The following is a 20,117-nucleotide window of genomic DNA, read 5'->3' as shown; positions in this document are numbered from 1 at the left end:
ATAACTACACCACACCTTTACATCGCTAATTATCAAATATGCGTCTTTAGTCGTTAAAATGATGGTTTGTGCTGGTGCAAGCTGTTAGTAAATCTGGCATCTAGTGTTTTAAATATTTCTTTAAAAACTGAACAGCTATGTGCATGTTATCCAGTTATTCACATAATGATCTCTTCTGTCAATTTCAACATCATAATACTGTATATGTTTAAAGGACTAAAGTAAGCAATATCGTATAACGTCATTGTTTAAGGCTTTGTAGACAAACATTAAAATGTAAAAATGTAATACGATATTGAATCTGTAGCCAATGCAGTGAATGTAAAATAGGTGTAATGTGGTCCCGTTTGAATGTTAAGTGTGCAGCTACCAACAGTATTCTGGTAATACTTGGCAAACCTACAATCTTTTACATATTCCCTTTTCAGCACATCTCAAGCATTCATTACGGGACAATTTTAACCTATCTACCAACTACTAATTATGACAAGCGTGACAAAGTCCTGCTCCGAGTCATGCATGTGTGCCAGAAGAAATCGAAAATGTAATTGGGCTGCATATTTAACAGACTGATGGAGTTATTTATAACAGTGAGCAAATGCTCCTCTGGATGTCTTTGGGAAGCTCTTAATTGTGGTCTTGTTAGGTGGTGTGCACAGCTTGCGCTCTCTCAGCAAATACTTGCCTGCCTGCACGCATGGCTGACGGCACCGCTGAGCAGTTGATGTGCAATTGAACAGAAAATACAAAACACTTACATTTATTAACAATATCTACTGAATTAGATTAAAGTTAATCTAACAGATCTACCTGTAATAGTTCTCTCCAAAGAACATTTGTGCCTTTATTAATTAAAAAAGGACAACGATTTGATCCCTACTACTTTGATTGATTGCATATTAATGCTTAAGAAATTAAAATGTGATATTTTGTAATGAAGTGAATCATTTGTTTTAAAAATAATAGATGCAAAGCTTTTCAAATATATGAACAGCAGCAGATAAAACAATGACTAACACTGTTATTGTTTGCCGCTATCCGTGACAGTTTAATAACCCAGAGCAAAGAGAGAGACGTCTCTTAAACTCCCACTTCTGACTGAATCACAGATGAACCAAAACCTTTCTGGTCTCTGAGCTCCCAGCAGAAACGACTTCATGTTTAATATGATTAACTTTACACAGACTCGGGCACATACACTTACTCACACACAGTAGAGAAAAAACTCTATGCAATGTAAGAGGAGGGGCGTCCCCGAGCTAAACATATTAACATCTCATATCCTGTTACTGGGATGTGTGGTTACACAACACCGATGTCTCTTGTGCTTTTCTCTGTATAGCAATAGAGCTCTGAACATCTGTGGTTTGATTTCCATTAACACTTTCTCAAGAGGAAAACAGCAAAGAAGCAAAGGAAACCAGGTCAAAAAAACACAAAACACCCACAACACTGCAGGCGTCTGTGCAAGATGGTTTCTGTCATTTACGTTTTTCTGTCGTTTTTATCACGATGATTTAAATTCAAATGTTTGTATTTAAAATAAGTTTGTGTTTAGTTGGCTTTTAAATGATATAAAAACGGTGGTGTCACGTCATGATTGACAGCTGTGATATGCGCATTCTACGAGAGCGAGGGCGGGGTTTTGATTTCGCGACTTTACTTCCTTCTCACTACTGCGCAGGACTGGTCCTGAAATCGCTACTGCCCAGACTCAAGATGTCAGCGCCGTATCGGGACACTGGCGGCTTCACTTTTCACCAATGGAAGAGAGCGAACGGGCGTCGTCCATCTTTTTTTACAGTCTATGCTCAAGACACATGCTTTAAATAAATTCTCGGTTGGGTGCCAGCCCAGACACACACACACACACAATGATAGATTTTTTTAAATAAATGATAACATGACTTATAGTAAAATAGTCCGACTAAATGTTTTTATTTTGTATTAATTTGCACTATATATTTAACGGTTTGGTAACATGTTAAAGTAGCTTTCCTCTCTGGCCAACTTTAAAGGTGCAGTGTGTAACTTTTAGAAGGATCTCTTGACCGAAATGCAATAGAATATACGTAACTATATTATCAGTGGTGTATAAAGACAGCACATAATGAACTGTTATGTGTTTATTACTTTAGAATGAGACGTTTTATTCTACATACACTGCGGGTCCCCTCACATGGAAGTCGCCATTTTGTGCCGCCATGTTTCCAGAGTAGCCCTAAACGGGCAAACTGCTCTACGGAGCGCATTTTTATTTTGTCTTCGACAACAACATTTTTTGTCATTGGGCAGCTACCGTAGCTTCTCTATGCGTACTGGTGAACGGTAGACTGAGCTGTTAGTTGCAATTCACAATCTCACTGCTAGATACCGCTAAAATTTACACACTGCACCTTTAAGTTTAACTATTAACCAGCCACCAATGCTCAATGGGGTTTGGAACAGAGCCCAACCCCTAGAAGAGAGATGTAGTTACTTTCCCATCTAAGTCAAATGTCATAGGGATCAGTAGGTTAGATCAGTAATAAACATAAATAGATGTGATGAATAGATAATAAATAGATGGGATTCATGCACCACTCTTTTACCTTGAGAGATCACACACACGCACGCACGCACGCACGCGCACACACACACACACACACACACACACACACTGTCTAATAGTACAGTTAACTTTGATAATAATAATAATGCTGTGAACGTGTCTTCTAGTAGTCTACTTTTGGATATACAGTATATGGAGGGTCAAAGACGTGACACACAAACACAGTTTACAATCACATATACAACAGCTAAATTAACCTCACATATTGTAGTAACGCTCCATTTTGTGACATGAAACTTTCTTTATTGTCTGAATATTTGATTTTCTCTTTATCGTTCTCTTTTTCGTCAAGTTCACACGAGTACAGCTAAATAGATTTACTCTTTATGTAATGCAAGCTACAGTCTGAATTAGGCAAGAATTTAGAAGTAGGGAAAATATTTCCATGCGGCTGTACTGTATGTTATGAAGGGACCAGCCACTTTTCCCAGAGGTCCTGGTTCTGAAAGCTCTTTTCCCATTAATATTTTTCCATAGGGATTTAAAGGTTTTTAGCTCTTTTCTTAGAAGTGGTAGGCTTTGAATAAAACCAAACAATTTACATTCATGCATTTGGCAAAGTTTTTTTATCCAACGCAATCTACAGTATACTCAGTAATGCTTTCAAGCTACACATTGTATTAGTCTCTGTGTTCCCTACGATTCAAACCCACCATCACTTTCATAGATGTTAATAACAACACCGACTAAAAAAAAGAGAAGATTAGCATGACAGCTCAATTTCAAATGTTCTAACTTTAAAGTGCTGTTGGGAGTGAACATTTCTACAGATGATTTACTGACCAGGGGTGCGTTTCCCGAACAATGACGTAACTCGCTGCTGAACCAACATAGTACGATGCATAGTTGGAGAAAAGAACTACCTTGTCACAACTGTTTCCTGAAAGCATAGTAACTTTGTTGCACATTCGTCGTTTGAACCATGTTAGTTCAACAACATAGTTGATGATGTCACGTGGGAGGTGAAGTACTGACTAAAGTAGTTTTGCTTTAATAGCAGAAGAGGCGTTTGCGCTGGCACAAGCTTTTAGTAAATTTGCCCCCTGATGTGAAGCAAAATAAATGAAAATCCTTTAAAAGACAAAGGTACCAAACTGTGTACTTAAATTCTATACAGTAGCTGTGTTTCCATTATCCTTAAAAATGCGCAAATTTCGCTAATAATGCATTTTTATAGGAGTGGATGTTTTGAAGTAGTCAGGATTATGGTCAGTCTAGTTTAAAATTGGACAACTAACCAATTTTTAAGAATAGCTCTTTCAAATTATCACAAAAAATCTATTTCTCTATGAAGAAACTGAAGATTAGTCTTTCCTCTGTATCCCTAATCTGTTGTGTTGAAATATATATATAAAGTCATTTGTCATGCAGCCCTATGAAGATCACATTCTCATAAACAGCATGACTAATCAGCCATTCAGCAATAAAATAATGATCATAATGAATGCATCAGTCACATTGGGATCACAGAGCACTGAATGTATAGAGTATGAGTTAGTGAAATCCTCTCATAGTGGATGATGAATGATCTGACAGAGCTTGACTCTTCTGCTGCGGGTGGCTGATGAGTCTCTCAATTATCTGACAATCAACCAACATGCAAACAATATGATATTGCATAACACGCCCTACAGTCTGTCTGTCTACAACAGCGCTGTAAAAAATGATACATACTACGCTTTCTCATTCATTCATCAATACAGATCTTATAACTTGATATAATCCGGAAACTTTTTAAAAACATATTTAAATCTTCAGAAAAGACTTTTTGCATACTGACTGACACAGGTACAGCACTGTAGATGCTGATGGTGGCATTTAAAGGTCAGTTAAATGCTACTCTGAATTACTAAACGTATACTGCACCAGTTTCATGCCTAAAGCATCTGCTAAACATTCAAACACAGTAATAAAAACTCTACAAGACATTTGTTTTAATTAAACACACATTTTGGGATGTGCAACTAAAAAATAATCAAGACAGAAAAATCCCAAAATGAAAGGATGAATTCTGAATAGATTTATAAGCAAGATTTATCTTATTCTGCAATCTTTCACCTGAAGTCATCACAATGCAATCTTGGATGGAAGGAATTGTGCAATTAAGACTCGCTGAGCCCTTAAAAAAGTTTTCTACAAAAAGTTTTCTACTTTGAATCATGTTTTGAAATCTGTGACAAAAATCTCACTGCGATCAGTTACATACACTACTGTTTATCACTATCCTATTTACTAATTTTTGCGCGTGTGGTATTATTGGTATTTGCAACATTATTGGCCAAGCCATGTTCTTTTTTATATAAGGGGAATCATGCACGGATCAAAACTGGGGATTGTGTCAAAAATGATGACAAAATTTATACAAATGTCCACCAAATTCAAGATGTGACCGCTAAAAAGTGCCAGAAAGATCAAGAGAGCTGTTTTTGCAAAAATTATTTATGATTGCAAAGTGATTTATACAAACATTCAATAAACCAGAAGATATTATTAAGTGACGTACAATTTGTGTTTTGGTTCTGAAATAAGTTTCAAATAAATCATAACAGAAGTCTTGTGCATTTCAGATCAACACCCAGTGGTGTTTTGTTACTGAATGAATCTGCTGCTTTAAGTCATTTTGTGGTAGATGATAAAATTTGATAAATAAATATGCTTCAGTTTCTAAGTGTTTGTATTTGTTCACTTATAAAAACCAAAGGAAATTTCTACACATTAAATGTACTTCTGCAATGCACTTTTATTTTTATTTTATGGATAGGATTATGTGGATGTTTTTAGATGAATACTTGAAGTGCTGGTCTGGTGGTCTTGGTCTTAGTTTTGGTTTAGGTGGTCATGCAAAAAAGCAATCATTTTAAAGCCAATAATAAAGCTCTGTGTTTAACAAACGTTTATGGCACTTACACGTTTTCTCCAACAAGTTAATCTTCACAGATGAAAACAATATTTATGAATTATGAAATCTAAATTCATTTACTAGAAATAAATAAAAACTAATTTAGTATTCATCTATGAAGATTAACTTGTTGGACAAAATGTGCAAGGGTTATAAACTCTTGTTAAACACGGAGCTTATTTTTTCAATATAATCCAAAAGTTTATGGGAAAAAACGAATGTTTTTTTTTAGCGAGGGAACCAGTGTCCCACTAAATTTCTGAAGGAAAAAATTAGAGATCTTTCATGATGACAGAGGGGTTCATGTCATCTACATGACAAATAAATGAAACAAGTAATCAGAAAGTAAGAATCAAAGCCTGACTAAACATTACCATGGCGCTTTATACTATCTCTTTTCAGGTGCAGTAAATCAATGTCTGATAATAATTGCATTAATACATATAGACTAACAAACAAACATTCAGAGGGAATTGAGTTGAGTGACTGTTATCAGATATGAATATGCAGGAGAATGAGCCTGCTGTGACAGCTGAAGGGTAATGAGTGAAAATCACTGACATATTAAACACACTGATGACGCTAGCACAGTTTTATTTAGCTCTTCTCCACCCATGATGCCCGGGGCTCAGGCTCCACCCCGGCACTGAACAAGCAGGTTGTTCTTAACATGCCCCATGGGTGGCCGCCGTCTGTTTCCTCAACATTGCTTTCAACTTCACTAATGAGATCAACATATGCTCAACAACTACAACCTTAGATTTATAAAGAAAATGGTACTATAGGTCAATTACCTGGGCCCCGTTTCCCAAAACCTTCTTAGCTCTACGTCGTTCTTAAGTTGTACCTTATTGTTACCCGAAACGTTCTTAGTTAAGTATCCCTTCTGTAATATAATACATACGGTTTGGAAGGTTGGTCTGGAGCACTCTCAGCTTTACCTTATCCCTCTTGACTCCACTACATATTTAAGAGGTTATAAAAAAAAACAAATAAAGATAAACCTGATGCTGTTTTTAATGTTAATCAAACCACAAACAAAAAAAATCATCTTGATTAAATAACTTGAATAAATCCAATATATACAGTAAAGACTGCAGTATTATCTGATTACAGACCAACCTGAAAACATGAACAGCACTGTTTATTTCATCTGTATGTTTATTCTATTGTATTTATTTGTGCTACTGCTCATAATTTACTTCTTTTGTTTTACTGACCATTTACTTGTCTTTAACAATATTTACCATTTTATATGATTTAGACTAGTGGTTATTTATGAAGGTTATATGGGTTATTAACAACAGTGATGGGAATAACGGCGTTATAAGTAATTGGCTTTAGTAACTGCGTTATTTTTTTCAGTAACGAGTAATCAAATAAATTACTGTTTCCCCCGTTATAACGCCGTTATCGTTACTGACATTAAAATGCTGCGCGTTACTAAAATTGATCTTACTGTAGTGATTTTCAGCCGCGTATGCTCACTCTCTCAGCCAAACACAATTTTTCTCTTGTGTGTGTTGTGAGAAACATAACGGATGATGATTGGCTTAATTTCCATCGGTAGCCAACCAGAAGCAGAGTTCACAAAAAGGCCCGCCCACATGCGCAGTCCAAGTCAGAGGAGCGAGCAGCAGTGTTAAAAAGTCTGAGCAACTTGGTCACTTTGTCGCTAGATTTAGCAACTTTCTATCACTTTAGCGACTTTATAGGACAAATCTAGCTATCTTTTCTGGCGTGGTTGGAGACTTTTGTAGACTGACATGAAAATACGCGTCGTTTTCTCTTCTCAAAGAGTGCCCCATCTCAAAGCACTGACATGCAGCCCGGTCATCACGCATCAATCACTCCGAAAACACCGGCGACAGGGCGATGGCAAGTACAACAAGCTCAAAGGTAGCGATCGCAAACACGAAGTCTAAAGCACTACTTTTCCATTGTTGAGGTGAAAGGCAAGAATGTTTGTGTAATGTGCAACTTATGCCCATGAAGAAAAAGTCTCTCCACGTCTGTGGCAAGTAATTCTGATCTAATAAAGCACCTCACATCGTCACATGCTGCCACAAAATTAGTGATTTCTCTTTAGTATCCATTTTAGTCATTTAACATATTTAATTTTGTAAGGGGCATTCAAGTTATTTGAAATATTTAAAAAATTTTAAGTAACGCAGTAATTACTTTTCCTGGTAATTAATTACTTTTATAATAATGTAACGCAGTTACTAACTCGGTTACTATTTGTGAGAAGTAATTAGTAACTATAACTAATTACTTTTTTAAAGTAACATTCCCAACACTGATTAACAATAACCAGGCATATTTTAATTTATGCATATCATCGTCTACCATACCTAATCCAAGGAAATACGGCGAAGGCATTAGTCAGGAGATAATTGATGATGACAGCATGTATGTAAGTGCTATGAGTAGTGTGAGTACCAAGCAACATCTCTTTAGGTGCTCCTTTGAGAATCAGGCCAAAAAACTTATGTGCACCTCTTTGCATACTGTACGATTGCGGCCACAATTTTGCCATCGATGAAAAATGTCAGGGATATGACAGAGGACACTGATGTGTACAGATCATGCACTTTCAACATATAAGGCTGCCGATCTTACAGTACATAGTGCACCATACCAGTCTGATTACACAGAACTTGTAGCCCTACATGTTTGAAGAGTTGGCTAATTCATATGAATCACACCACTTCTAACCCCAACCTCACAAAGGCGATAGCAAAAACTTACAAATGTGGTTGTACAAATAATTACGAATCCGCCACCTCGTAAAATACATATGAATTGCCATGAGATTTTGTTGGCCATTCAGTTTACCAACAGATCTCACTGAAAATATAAACCAGCAATTCTTGTGAGGGACCCTAAAAATACAGTGAGCACCGACCTAAAATAATATATTAATGTCATACAATCAACATCTGTAGCTTCACATTAGCTCAGATCTTTAATTCAGATAAAAAAGGCACGAGGATTATCAAAACAAAGAGTGAGATTTAGGAGCAAAGGTTCATTCATTTCATAAGACAATGCTATGACAGGTTTATACCGCAGGACGTTTTTGGTACTTTTATTGGTTCTGATGATTTTAGTCACTATGAACTATTGTATTTATTCAGTGCTTGGATTAATGTACTGTCTAAGAACGGAGGGCACAGTGAGCTAAAGGCAGATATTTACACACACACACACACACACTGAAGTATGACGCGGCAGGAGTGGGCAAACACTGGGCACACGCACACACAGATCCTCCTCTGGGACGCTGTTATTGTCGCTGTGGTGCGAGGGTGGCAATTCTGTTTATGTAACTCCTCAGAGCTTCACCTCCCCCTCTAAAACATCTCCAAATATACGATTCTCACAATACAACACAAAAACCCTTAGCAGAACATCCTGTCCACACTCACAAATTAAATGATGCCGTACTTTCTTCCAGAAATCATCATCTGTTTAGCTCTTATTGCAATAATCATGTTGGAAACAGTAGACAGTAAACTTCATTTCCTGAATGTAAGCCAGAAAATAACAACAACAGTGTTAAACATGCCTGCAAACTCACCAGAGGTGAAAAAGGTGACACGCTTCTGGGGGCTTTCCTCTTAGTATGAATGTTTTGCTGTTTTAACATGTACGCTAAGCAGTATGATGTCTTCACGGGTCCACTTAGATCCGAAAACCCGACGTCCGGCCCGAGACACGATCGGGTTCGGGTCTAAAAGTGTCACGTGTGCCTCGGACACGGGTCGGGTATAATATTAGCGGCATCAGGTCTCGGTAATTTAAAATGTATGTGTTTTTGCCAAACGGACCATAACTCTCTCGCATGTGTGCAAACCTCTCCTCTGTTTTCCAAGAGCACTTGTGACATTGTGTGTTGAGACTGACATGTCAGTCAATTTTAAATGTAACGTACATTTGGTTGCGAGACCAGCTGGGTTTCTTTCCGTCTGACTGCTGCGTGCACACGTCGGACTCGGGGCCATTTACATTCGGGTCCAGTCGGGTAAAAAATGCTACTGGTTCGGGTCGGACTCGGGTCTAATTTTCTCAGGTTTGTCTCGGGTCTTTCTTTAAAAAAAAATATTTAAGCATGTCGGGTTCGGGTATTAAGTGATTTGGGTCATTTCGGGTTGGGTACATTTCTTTGGACCCGAGAAGACCTCTAGTATGATGTACTTTGTCAAGACAATAAAGGGAACAGACAAGATCTGTTTCAAGTGAAAACACATTAACATGACTGCAGTTTAACTGCACAGGTGGATGGTCAAAAATTATTTGCTTGGTCTTTTGGGCCGCACCACTGTTTGGGTTTAAAGTAAAAAATTGACTGGAACTTACTTTATTATAAAACTATAGACCGTTTCATCGGATGCACGTGTGTTGCGCATCGGGACTGAAGTTAACTTCTGGTCGGGCTAGTGACTAAACTGACCTCTAAAACAAATACCATGTGGAAAAGTTTACAATTTGGTTTCCAAAAGTCGAGGGGAGACGCCAGCATGGATCATCACTGTGAGGATTTGGCAGCCAGGCAAGAATTCAAGCACCTTTAGTTCATATTGTATACATTAATTTGACACAATAACGTTAGCTCAGTGTAATAGTCATTTACGGGTTATTTATTTTGCTTGTTATCAAAAATAGTCTACTCTAGAAGGACTCTGTTGTTATTAAATCTATGCGGAAGTCTACAGGAAGTCAAGTCTGGTCCAGACACATAAATGCTGCAACCCGCGTGCATCCGATAAAACCGTCTAGTTTTATAAAAGTCATTAAAAAAGTACATTTACAAGAGATAGAAATAAAACTATTAAAGTTATGAAAAGTATTTTTAAGAGTACTGTAGTGAACAGCGGATAGCACTCCCCAAGAGACATTTCCCTTGTAATTTTTAATGACAGATGATAAAATCAGATAAAGTTAAGTTTGCAGTGAGAGTTAGCCTTAACATTCTGAACTGACATTTATTCAACTTAATATCTCAACTTAAAGTCATTTAGGATGCCAAACTCACATTTAATTGTATTTTACCAATACCAAAATTGTGGCCAGTGAAAATGCTAAGTGTCTAGTAACTCTGGAAAACAACTAGTCAATTTGGCTTGTGAACAAAAAAGGTTAATGTCAAGGCCTGGTCAGGATAACATACTGTATAAGGGTGTATCAAGTCTATAAAAAGCATATACCATGAGACCATGAGATATTTAGTCACTGAAAAACTGTAAATATAAAACCCAACCTAAACCTGATGTCAGCAGTCCACCCGTGAAAAAAATAATAAGAGTGGAGAACAAAACCTTGGAGAAACCAAACTCAAGCTTGAGGATCACTTCTCCTCTGACACATCAACATACTCGGTGTTAGGGGTTTCCCAGACAGGGCTTATCCTAGTCCCAGAATAAAATGCATGTTTGAGCTGCTTTTATTTAAAATCGACATATCCTAACATATATCAGTGCCATTGTTTTGTCTCAATAAGGTTTGTTTGTAAAAACTACTTAAATGTCCTAATATAACTATGGCCTAATCCTGGATTAATTTAAACCTTGTCTGGGAAACTGCCCCCCATTATGTTTAGTTACGTGGAAAACATTGTCAAATTAAACAGGCAGGTGAATCGTGCACAACCAATACAGTTTAGCAATTTCTCCATCTGGCTCTTCTGATAGTGCTGATGTTACCAATGCATGTAAGAAGGTGTACACCAGTGAAGAGGCCCTAAGTGACTCTGCTGATCCTGGTACAGCCCGTAATGCCCAGCACCCTTTAGAGAAAACGCTGCTATTGAGTTCAGAAACACTAGACAGACTGTGACACGGTGACAGGAACACAGTGTCGGTCCCTGTACTACTCTGAATCATACTATTGTTAGCGATATTACTGATGTGACCTCTCAGGAAGGCTCAGTTTTTTATTTTTATTTAAAATGATACTGGATGTAGCAGTAAGAGCTCAACACATTTGACATTTTCAGATTATTATCAGTATCAGCAGACACCCTGAATTCTGGTATTGAAATTGTTTTGGTTATGGAAAAAGTGGTATCAGTGCATCCTGATCTGGGAACAACAAACCTTGGAATGTTGCCAGTGGCCAATCAGAGTCAAGCATTCCAGATAATATTTTATACAGAAAATAAAGTCATGAAAAAAACATTACAGTTGACTTTCTGAGTTCATGTGTTGTATGTGCTTATAATAACTCGTAATGCAAGCCGATCAGTTACATGACTAAAAACACTTTAAAATGCTATTTAAATATAGCATCCCCGAAATCCCATGTGTGTCAGTTCCATAGGATCAAAGCATAAGGTCTTAGGGCTCTATCTTACACCCGGCGCAATGCAGCTGAATGCGCAACGCAAGTGTCTTTTGCTAGTGTCCACCCTGCGTAATTATCATTTTCCCGTTTAGCGCCGCGTTGTTTACTGTAAATAGCAAATGCATTTGCGCCCCTTTTTGCGCACATGGGCGTTCTGGTCTGAAAACGAGGAGTGTTCAGGCGCATTGTTGGCGCGTTGCTATTTTGAGGCAACTAAAATAGACTACGCCATTGACCAACAAAAACCTCGTAATAGTGTTTTTTGTTATTTAAAGAGCGCATTAGTAATATACGCCTATAAACGGGACATACGGGACGACAACACGGGTTTGCTTATCACATACATGAATGGCAGCAGCACAAAAACGCTTTTAAATATGAAAGATTAAAGGATTGAATGTAAAAGATTATTATTGAGTCTCTTGGACATAAATGAGGACTAATTATGAGATGTTAGACAGCGCAAAGAGCTGCTTCACCTGTAGCCTGGTAAGTAAATAAATGCATCTGTTTTGAAATATTTTTTTTTAAATGCTACCTCACGAATTTATTGTATATGATGACTCTGTGGATATGGTGAGATGAGAAACATTTTTAAAGTCGCAATGAAATTGAAATGAAAAACTATATATGTATTTTTAATAGTGTGGTATTATTAACAAATGACTTATCTGTGAGCTTCATTATTTTTTTAAAATTCGTGTGTGCTCATAATCTTTAATCAAAAATGCAAATCTCCTCCCCTCCTCAAAACGATCTCTCTTCACTTCCGGTCAAAAGTATGGCAGGTGGGCGGGGTCCGGGAGAAGATCGCAGTGATTAGCAATTAGCAACACGACCCAACTTCAAACGATCCAATCAGATCTCGATGGACAAATTCAAATCCAGCCCTGCCTTATTTCATCTCAAAAGCCGTTTCATTCGGATATACGTCACCACGGGGAAAATAAGGCAATCGCTACTTCCGTTTCATGGCGACTTTAAGTAATGCTTAAAAAAAACTGACGCTGTCCAAGTGCTGAAACGTGCAGAGGGCCGTTTGTAAATTCTTTATCTCCTGTTTGTTACAAATAGAGTATTTTTAGAGTTGTGCTCGGCGCACAAACCATTTTTCCCGTCGTTAAATTAGCAAAAGTTGATTCGGACACGCCCATTTAGACGTTGCGCTGTGCGCTTTAGACAATGCGCTTAGATCGTTAAAATAGAGCCCTTAAAGTTTAAATAAATCCTAATAAACTTGGGATATTGTCTGACTATCCAGGGCCCAGTTCAGGAAACAGAAACCTGGATGATTAAATTACTTTAAATGAATCCACCCCACAAGACTATTATTACAAGCACGAGCCTCGCTTAAAGAGGAGAGGGGGTGATGTTGCTACAATCTATAATAAAGTATTTAAAGTAAACCATAAATCTGAACTGAAATTAAATTAATTTGAAATAATGCTGTTAAATAGAGAAATAACTGATCGTAACAACAAACAGCTTTCTTTCGTCCTAGCTACTATCCACAGACCTCCAGGTCACCACACAGATTTTCTTAAAGAAATTGCAGATTTCCTGTCTGAGCTTGTAGTCACTGTAGATAAAGCTCTTATCTTTGGGGACTTTAATATCCACGTTGATAACCCAAAAGATGCGTTATGACTAGGACGTTTATAGATGTTCTTAATTCTCTCTGTATAAGACAAAATGTGACAGGGCCTCGCATACCCGTAAACACACATTAGACTTAATTCTGTCACTTGGCCTCAATATTAATGACATAGAAATATCACCTCAGAGCGATGCTGTTTTAGACCATTTCCTTGTCTCATACACAATACTTCTAGACAGGATTGCTCAGTCCACATTTTTATTATTTAACATTTTAATTTCATATAAATACAGTAACATTTACACTGTCATATAAGTGTTGAGGGAAAAATACAATTTCTAAACTTACTGATGGCATGTGCATAATAACTTGGAACATGGTGTAAATTGAATGGCATCATATTTTTATTGCATCAGACCGCAGTGCATCGTAAAGGGGTGAATTGCATGGTATCGGTAGCTGCTTCATATGTATCTTTAACGTATCGTATAGTAGGCTATGCATCTCAATGCGTATCGCATTGGACTCACTAATATATATATATATATATATATATATATATATATATATATATATATATATATATATATATATATATATATATATATATATGTTTTACATTCATTTTGGCAGACCTTATTTTGAATCAAACTAAATATTTAGAGAGAGAATGTAATCTTTTTGTACACAAAAGCCATTTGTTTATACTGAAACCGTCTATAGCCACATCATGGTACTTACATTTTTTGCATAAGTAAATAAACTGCCTTTAATTTACAACGACAAGAGTGTAAAAAGTGAGTTCATTTATCACATGATCTTATTATTTTAAGCAGTCTGTAACAGAACCCCAGGAGCGAATGAGAGTATGTGTTTTAAAGGGCTCAATATAAATAGATCTCACTAATGACTTGTAAGGTGATCCAATCTAAAGCCACAGTGGAGTCCAGTATTAAACGTATCAATATGATCAGAGAGGAAAACCCTGAAAATCACTGGAGACCTGCCAGATCTTTTCTGCCAATTTGGCCCACATAAAAAAAATCAAAGCCGCATATAAAGCAGTCTAAATGTCAGAAACAGAAACGTATCGATCTCACTGTGACGCAAAGTGGCTCCGCTTGAGGGAAAAATGTTATTTTTAGAACATACATTTTTTAGTAAAGATTTGTAAAGAATTATATATAGCAGAATGACCTAAGCAGTAGAGAAGAGAGATGTGAAAATGAGCAGATAGCAGAGGACGGTAGGGGTGAATGGATAAATCTGAAGGGTCGTGACAGAGCCTGAAGTCTGAACAGATGCTCATGCCGGGAAGCAAACAAACTCATGAGATCAAGCTGCCCTGATCATCTGATTCACATACACTTACAAATACATAGAGACATCAAACTCTCCAAAAAATACACACAAATCTCATTAAATTTAATGAGCCAAAAGTAAAAAGTCTCTTAAACATTGATATTACATTTTATTTTAAAATGATTTAAAGTAAAGTGACGTGATGGCCTATGTATAGAATTCATACTCAAAATCTGACCTCTGCATTTAACACATCCAGTGAGTACTGAACACACACACACACACACACACACACACAGAGAGCTGTGGTGTCAATCATTCACTCCAGCGCCCGGGGGGGATCGGCGAAAAGATGCCTTGATCAAGGGCACCTCAGTCCCAACTTGACAGTTTTGGGAATCAAACTGGCGACCTTAGAGTTACAAGCACAACAGGTTTGATTTTTCATTGAAGCTTTTCTGTAAATGTGGAGCACTACAAGCAAATAAAAAGACGAGCTGTATGAAGTATATAAAACATCTGATATTACTATAAAATTACAAGTAGTAACTTCATGCTATTTTACCTGCAGGAACTATTTTTTATATGTAAATGAGATCAGAGTTGGAACATATAGCTAAAGGTCATCCAGTTTACTTTATGGTGTTTTATGACTCATTCTGAATGTATATTGTAACTGAAGTTCTTCACCATTCATCTCAAACTAGAGAAAAGAGCAGCGTAAAGATTCTACTAAATATCATCTGTTTGACAGGGAACGAATGCTTGAATAATCAAAAAGCTAAGGAAGAAGAGGTAAAAGATGCTGTCTTTAATTAAAACAACTCCAAATACAATGTGACTCTTGAACATAGACTACAGTATAATCTTGAATGAACTTAGCAGCCATTTAGGGCCATTAAATTAAGTTTGTAAGCTTTTTAAAAGCACCTCATTAATGCGGTTTAGACGAGAAGTTAATCTACACCAGGGTCATATTTTACTTCGAGGTGCTAATCTATTGGCGCTTTTCCATTGCATAGTGCCCCACGGTTTAAAGCTTACTTTTGGGTTTTTCCCACTGGGTGCAGTACGTAGTACCTGATACTTTTTAGTGCCACCTCTATTGGGGTTTCAAGCGATCTGAGCTGATTCCAAAATGTAATGCGAAAACACTGTAGCACGTCCACATATATGCTTAAATGCAACTTAAATGAGGCTCAGCGGAGCGTGTCGACTGACGCCACCGGTGTTTGTACAGAAACTGTCATGTGAGATGGGGAGTAATAAACACGGTGTGCAAACATCTATTTGTGGTGGTCAATTTTAATTTTGTGGTTGACTGAGAATTAATAAATGTATGGGAATGTACAACCATGCTCTCACTTGTATGATGTCACAGCAGTAGGCAGAGCAAATATAACAACACGTTTATAATCCCTACCTCCCCAAAGTGATACTAAACTCGATGGAAAAATTTACCAAGCCAAAGTGAGATTACCTGACCCAAACCGAGGGGTACTATGCAATGGAATAGTGCCATGAGGCTGCCTAAACTAGTCATAGGCTGTCCTCTGGCTTAACGTGACAGTGTGTTGTTTTCATCCTATTTGCACCTTAAATAGTGCACTTAGTGCCATCAACTATTGCCTCAGCTTCTGTCAAGTGCACTCACACCAGGGGCTCAGTTATGAAATTCAATACAAACATCTAAAACAGTTATAACACTGTGATAGCCAAGCTCTTATTAGAGAAATGAGTGCTTTTACACTTGTTTGTGCATGCACAGTGTGCGTATAATGGTCATGTTTCATGCGTTTACAATCGTGTATAGTGTGGATGGACATCTTTTCAGAAATCCTAGTATGAACAAGGATCATTTTTATTATAAAAACAACCAAAACACACTAATGTAAACGTAGCAATAGAAAGTCAATATTACACACAGTTCATTATGCTCAACCTCACCCTGACAGTGAAGACAATGTGAGCAAGTGTGTGTGTGTGGGGGGGGGGGGGGTTGCGTGCGTGTGTGTGAGAAGAATATAAGACTTTACTTACATCTGTGTCTGGGCCTTTGTCGGCTCCTGGACAGGAGAAGGACACAAACTCATGGCACCTTTTGTGGACCACAAAGCAGCACACTGTGGAAAACAGGAGAAGAGATATTACAGCACATCATTCACATCAAATACTGAATAATCAACACATGTACAGTAGGGTAACAGATGTAAAAACATTTCACTGTTCATGTGGCAAATCTCAAAATTGTAAGAACTAGATAGTAAAGTTTGAGGACAAACTTTAAGTTGGCTTGAGAAAGCCTGGTCTGAAAGTTTAAAACAGCTAGCAAGATTTAGCATGAAGCAAACATAAGCTAGCATGACTTAGCATGATATAACATGAAGCTAACATGATAATTTATCATGAAGCTAACATGATGTAGCATGAAGCTAGCATGAAGTAAACATGATTTAGCATGAAGCTAGCATGAAGTAAGCATGATTTAGCATGAAGCTAACATGATTTAACATGAAGCTAACATGATGCTAACATGAATTAACATGAAGTTAGCATGATGCTAACATGAATTAGCATGAAGCTAACATGATAACATAAATAAGCATGAAATTACCATGATGCTAACATGAATTAGCATGAAGCTAACATGATGGTAACATGAATTAGCATGAAGCTAGCATGATCCTAACATGAATTAGCATGAAGCTAGCAAGATGCTAACATGAATTAGCATGAAGCTAACATGATGTTAACATGAATTAGCATGACGATAGCATGATGCTAACATGAATTAGCATGAAGCTAGCATGATGTTAACATGAATTAGCATGATGCTTATATGAATTAGCATGACGAAAGCATGATGCTAATATGAATTAGCATGAAGCTAGCATGATGCTAACATGAATTAGCATGATGCTTATAAGAATTAGCATGAAGCTAGCATGATGCTAATATGAATTAGCATGAAGGTAGCATGATGCTAACATGAATTAACATGAAGCTACCATGATGCTAACATGAATTAGCATGAAGCTAGCATGATTCTAACATGAATTTGCATAAAGGTAGCATGAAGCTAACATGACCCAAACACCCAACCCCCATGTCTCTATGACTTTCGGATCCAGAGATTTAAGGCTTTGTTTATTATGTTGCTAGGGTGCTCATATTTGGTTGCTAGGGGCGTGGTTTAATACCTAAATAAGAATCCTAAGAGACTGATTGGATGCCTGAGTAAAATGAGCCCACCCCTACGTCTCTATGACACTCTGGTGTAAAGATATCCATCTGGGCTTTTTATATAGTCTATGGGAGATGTTGCTAGGGTACCCAAAATCGTTGCTAGGGGCGTGGCTTAATAGCTCTAGGGGCGATCCTAGGAGACTGATTGGATGACTGAGTAAAATGAGCCCACCCCCATGTCTCTATGACTCTCTAAAGTGAAGATATTCCATCTGGGATGCTTTTATTCCCTTATATGGGCATGTTTCCTGCCCCATTATAAGTCAATGGGGATTTTTGGGGGCCTCTTACACCCCAGGGGTACAGCTTACACCCCATTGGGATGTATGTTCTTACACAGCCTGTCAGCCTCCTTAAATGTGGTAAGCCACAAGTTTCTACAAGTTTCTCACTCACAGCTATGGCCCGTCAAAGTTGGTCTCAATGTTAAGTCAATGGGAATTTTGGGGCGCACCCTTTAGGAATTCGGAAGGTCCCATCAACTAGAAAAGATATAGCACACCAAGTCAGAGCAGTCTGAAGGTCTGACCTGAGTTTGGAGTATGTGGAGTTAAAGCTCTAGGAGGAGTTAGAAAATGGGATCAGAAGAATAATAATAAGTTTAAATATCATTTCAGTAAGTTGTCTTTCTCAAGCCAATATATTAATAATGTTTTGTGTTTAACGCACCCGTCTGAAATTGCTTTGAAATTGTCATAATCTCGTTTTGTGTTTCCCTAGTACTGCACTCTTATTTTGAAGTTCTGTCTGCCATGTTTTGCAGTCAGATTTATCTTGTTATCCTGTTCAACCTTGTGTATATAAAGCCCTAGAGTTTCAGTTGTCCTTTGTCAGTCTTTGTTTGTGTAATGATTTGGTTTTGTGTTTTGTCATGTTCTCTTGGGAATACCTTGTTTAATGTTTTTGTGTTATTTTAATAAAGGTTGCTCTTTAAGAAAATGCATCTTAATTTAAGACTTTCTAGATTTTTGTACCTAAAACAAGGCAAAAATACTAAGTAAGAAAGTGATTTTTTGCAGTGAGACAATGTCCTTACAGGTCAGGCCACTGTAAAGATTAGTTTTAATGTCAGGGGTATTGGCATGATCCCACAAGAGTCCAGAAGCTGGAAAACAGTCCAATCCATCTAACTCCTGTCAACAACTCCATACTAACACCAGCCTTCAATTTATACTGAGCTACATCAACATTCAGCATTGCCTTTCATCCCACTGCTATAACTCAGCAGTCATTTAGATTTATAGTATTGAGTCTTGGATTAATGATCATGATTTAAATGAATATGACTAATCGTACCATATGTAATGCTGCCACATTGAGGTTTTGGCAAAGAGAACAGACACATATACTCTACTCAAGCACATGGATATGAACGCTTCAAGCTACTGAACCACAGTTTTGTATTGCTGCGCTCTAAAGCATGCCAATAAAAATGCTGCACAGAGTTTTGTACGTGTATATGTTAGAGCTTTCTCTGAATTTTCAGCGCAAAGGATGAAATAAGATCGCGCAACTTTCACACTCTTGCAAAATGAAACTACACGGAGATCAGTCGCTTTAGTTTTATCAATGAAAATCTAAAAATAGCGCTGTACACTGTGTGTTCACAGCAGAAGTCAGAAAAGACTTAAAACTTGTGTTTAGTACCTCAGATTAGATAAATGGGCGAAGAGAAGGCGGTCCGTGTGGCTGTTCAAACACATTCAACCACATGTGCGCTTACACTAAGCAGAATAATTCAATTTCTTTTTTTATAAATATGCATCATGTTTTCATCATTTGAAAACTAAAATAAGGTGTAGAGGACTTACAAGATATACAGACAGTTTACTTTAGGTAACGCCAGTTTTGTTTGCTGTTTGACTTTAAATGCAAACTTTTTATCTGGACTTTTGATAGTCAGCTCCCCATGCGATTCTATCGTGCGCATGAATTCAAAGTGTCTAAACAGAGTCAGCAGCGCTCAAGTTTGATCTGTCCTGAAATGATGTTACGCTGTCCTTGTGGTTTAATTTGAATAAAACACAGCCAACTAAAGCATACAGATGTATACAAAATCAAGTTGGCACTATGTTCCTATAAACATCAAGTTCTTTACAGATCTCGGCTGACAACAA

The 20,117-nt window shown here is 37.4% G+C and overlaps 1 protein-coding gene across 3 annotated transcripts in view; it reads right to left on the bottom strand.

The window, feature by feature from the left end:
- prkcab (protein kinase C, alpha, b) overlaps positions 1-20,117 on the bottom strand; it is a 157,035-nt gene that overhangs the window by 83,912 nt on the left and 53,006 nt on the right. For all 3 annotated transcript variants that reach the window (XM_065249958.2, XM_065249959.2, XM_065249960.2), the window contains one exon: positions 16,795-16,877. In XM_065249958.2, coding sequence (XP_065106030.2) covers positions 16,795-16,877 — 83 coding nt within the window. The remainder of the gene's footprint in view (positions 1-16,794; positions 16,878-20,117) is intronic.

This window comes from Paramisgurnus dabryanus, chromosome 3 (assembly GCF_030506205.2).
Source record: "Paramisgurnus dabryanus chromosome 3, PD_genome_1.1, whole genome shotgun sequence".
Taxonomy (NCBI): domain Eukaryota; kingdom Metazoa; phylum Chordata; class Actinopteri; order Cypriniformes; family Cobitidae; genus Paramisgurnus; species Paramisgurnus dabryanus.
This window is presented reverse-complemented; position numbering and strand designations above follow the sequence as displayed.